General features: G+C 39.3%; 2 protein-coding genes across 3 annotated transcripts in view; both read left to right on the top strand.

Moving 5' to 3' along the window:
- Positions 1-2,689, top strand: part of LOC108516342 (AP2-associated protein kinase 1) — a 176,356-nt gene extending 173,667 nt beyond the window's left edge. The window contains exons 21-22 of one of the 2 annotated variants that reach the window (XM_017853775.1): positions 683-793; positions 1,717-2,689. In XM_017853775.1, the coding sequence (XP_017709264.1) occupies positions 683-793; positions 1,717-1,811 (206 nt within the window). In that variant the 3' untranslated portion in view covers positions 1,812-2,689. The remainder of the gene's footprint in view (positions 1-682; positions 794-1,716) is intronic. The other variant, XM_017853776.1, reaches the window with a different exon arrangement.
- LOC108516345 (uncharacterized protein FLJ45252) overlaps positions 1-2,707 on the top strand; it is a 37,614-nt gene that overhangs the window by 23,210 nt on the left and 11,697 nt on the right. The window lies entirely within an intron of this gene.

The following is a 2,707-nucleotide window of genomic DNA, read 5'->3' on the forward strand; positions in this document are numbered from 1 at the left end:
AAAAAAAAAAAAAAAAAAAAAATAGGTGCTCAGCTAGCACTTGCTTGCGGGTAGGATAGCTTTAATTAGAATGGAGAAGACTATTCTAACAAACCTTCTACTTGAGGCCTCGGTACGTGTAATCTTGTGCCTCAACATTCCCTAAGGCGTCTGAGTTGTTTCAATGTCTTTTTTTCCCCAGTCACAGTGCGGTGAGTCCTTCCAGCAGTATTTTGTTTGCCTTGTATACAGTGGTTACTTCTTAGAGAGCCACCAATTCTCTTCATCCTCATCCCCCCCGGCTCCCGCTGCCGTCCCGGTTTTGAGTTTTTCAAATATTGTTAGGCCTCTGTTCCCCCAGTGAAGACAAGTGACTTATTCCTATGCCTTTGTGGATTAGTGACATTGAAGAGATACCTCACAATAATTATAATTAATGCCTTATAAATATTATAATTCTTCCAAGAACGCTTCTCCCTAATCATTTATAAAAGTCTTAACATGACCAACTCTAAAGCATTTTTTTCTGTATCTCTATATTTTCCAGTTTTGCTACTTTTATTTCAACTCAGAAAGATGAGTATTTTCACCTTTGGAAATAACAGGGCTGTACAGTTGAGATCTTTGTGCCTCTTTCGCATTCTCTCATTTGCTAATCTCTACCTCTGTTGTTTCTGCTTGTGTACTTGCATTCTGTATTAAGCTGCAGAAGATAGTAATCTCATCTCAGGTTTTGATGTCCCTGAGGGCTCCGACAAGGTGGCTGAAGATGAGTTTGACCCTATTCCTGTATTGATAACCAAAAACCCACAAGGTAAGAAAAAGGATGGGGAAAAGAGAAGAGCTTGGCCTCAGTTCTCTTCAAAATAGTCATGCACCTAATCTGCAAGGGGGAAGAAAAGCATCAACATTTAATGAAGGACATTGGGAGTAATGAGAATCATTGTAGGCTGGACCAGTACAGATAGATAGAGATAGGTATCTTTAAAGTTTGACCATGGTGTTTATTTAGAGAGAAGTATTTAACAGTTGGCCAAAAGTTAGTTTTTACCATGAAGCCAAAAGCAAAATGATCTTCAGTCAGTGGAAACCTGAAGGTATATATCAAAAGCACATCACATTTTTTATCATGATTAGAATAATCCGTAATATATATTTTTCCCAAAGAGATTAACAGCTGTGTTTTGGTATCATTCACATCTTTCTGACATTCATGGAGCATCCTTTTTCAACTTTGATGGATGAAAATCATTTGAACATGCCATAAAACACTAAATTGCCATAGGACCATCATTTATTTTTTAAAGCATGTTCTTATTGCAGTATCTTAATAACTAGTTTCTCTCCAAAGCAAAATTATTGATTTTACTTTATCAAAGGGAGATGGCTTGATATTATCAGGAAGTTGGTATATAGCCAGCAATTCTCAACCCAAAAAAAAGTATTGATTTGAAAATACTTTTGCAAGGACTCTTTGCAAGATGTCCTGCCTAAACTGTGGTGTGCACAGAGTGCCTGAGCTTCTGGTGGGAGGTGGTGGACAGCTAATGTATGTGTTTCAAAATCAACATGTAAGGGTTTGCAAATGTAAAATACTGCTTCTCTAGGGTTTGATTTTTTTGTTTTTTGTTTTGTTTTGGTTTTGGTTTTGGTTTGGTTTTTCTTCTTTGCTTGCTCTGCACATCTAAACCTTAACCCTCTATGTTTTGTACTGAATTCCTATCTCTCCACTTCCAGGTGGGCACTCTAGAAACAGCAGTGGGAGCTCTGAGTCCAGTCTTCCCAACCTAGCCAGGTCTTTACTGCTGGTGGATCAGCTCATAGACCTGTAGCCGTGACCCAGTAGCAGATGCAGTTCTGTAACCTTCATACCGTAAAATACATTTTCATTACGGAGTTATGAAAAAAATGATTTTTTTAAAAAAAAATGTGCAAATAAGGGGCCCTCCAGCCCTTTTCTCCTACCCCTTGTCTTCTCCTGTAGAAATGATAAGGAAAGAAAATCACTTTGGCCCTCCAGATATTCCTTGGCCAGTTCCTCCTTGTTAGTTTGCTGTGTTTTCTCATTACCCTTCTTCAATAGCATTATCTTAAATCAAGCGCTAGATGCCATGAGCTTCACCTCTGCTGGAATCGACTCCACCAAAAGCTTAACTGTAACTGAAACTAGTGAATTGACACTTTTGTCTCGTTCTTGCTAGGAATGGCCTCCCAAATCAATTCTCCCAACCCCTGTCTCCTTTGGCCAGATGCTGATGAATGTATTTCCCTGTTTTTGCTTTTTATCCTGATGCATTATCATGAGGACATGGCTACTTCAGTTGGTCTTAACTCTAGGCATGAGCCTGGAGATGGGTGTGTGGTTTAAGAAAGGGTAAAACTTACTGACTGGTAGTATACATTTGAGAAGAGAAATTGAGCCCAGCTCTAGCCAACCAACTTTGACCTTGTTTGATCATAGACTTAGCCAAGGGATTTTACACCCCATGCAACCTGCCCAGCATTCGTCCAGCTTTCTGGCTTCCATTGAACCATGATTTCTCAGATCTGGAGACGTGACTGCAAGTACTTGAGATCCTTGGATAAAATGTGTACGTTATAAAAATCCCAAGTATTGCCATTCCTTTTCATGTTAACTGTTCCAAGTGGGATCTCAGAATTAGACCAAAACAAGACAGTGGTGGTAATATGATACCTTTTATTAGAAGACTTTTCACTGGGGCGGGGG

Source organism: Rhinopithecus bieti, unplaced genomic scaffold (genome assembly GCF_001698545.2).
Source record: "Rhinopithecus bieti isolate Rb0 unplaced genomic scaffold, ASM169854v2 scaffold_36315, whole genome shotgun sequence".
In the NCBI taxonomy this organism is placed as follows: Eukaryota; Metazoa; Chordata; class Mammalia; order Primates; family Cercopithecidae; genus Rhinopithecus; species Rhinopithecus bieti.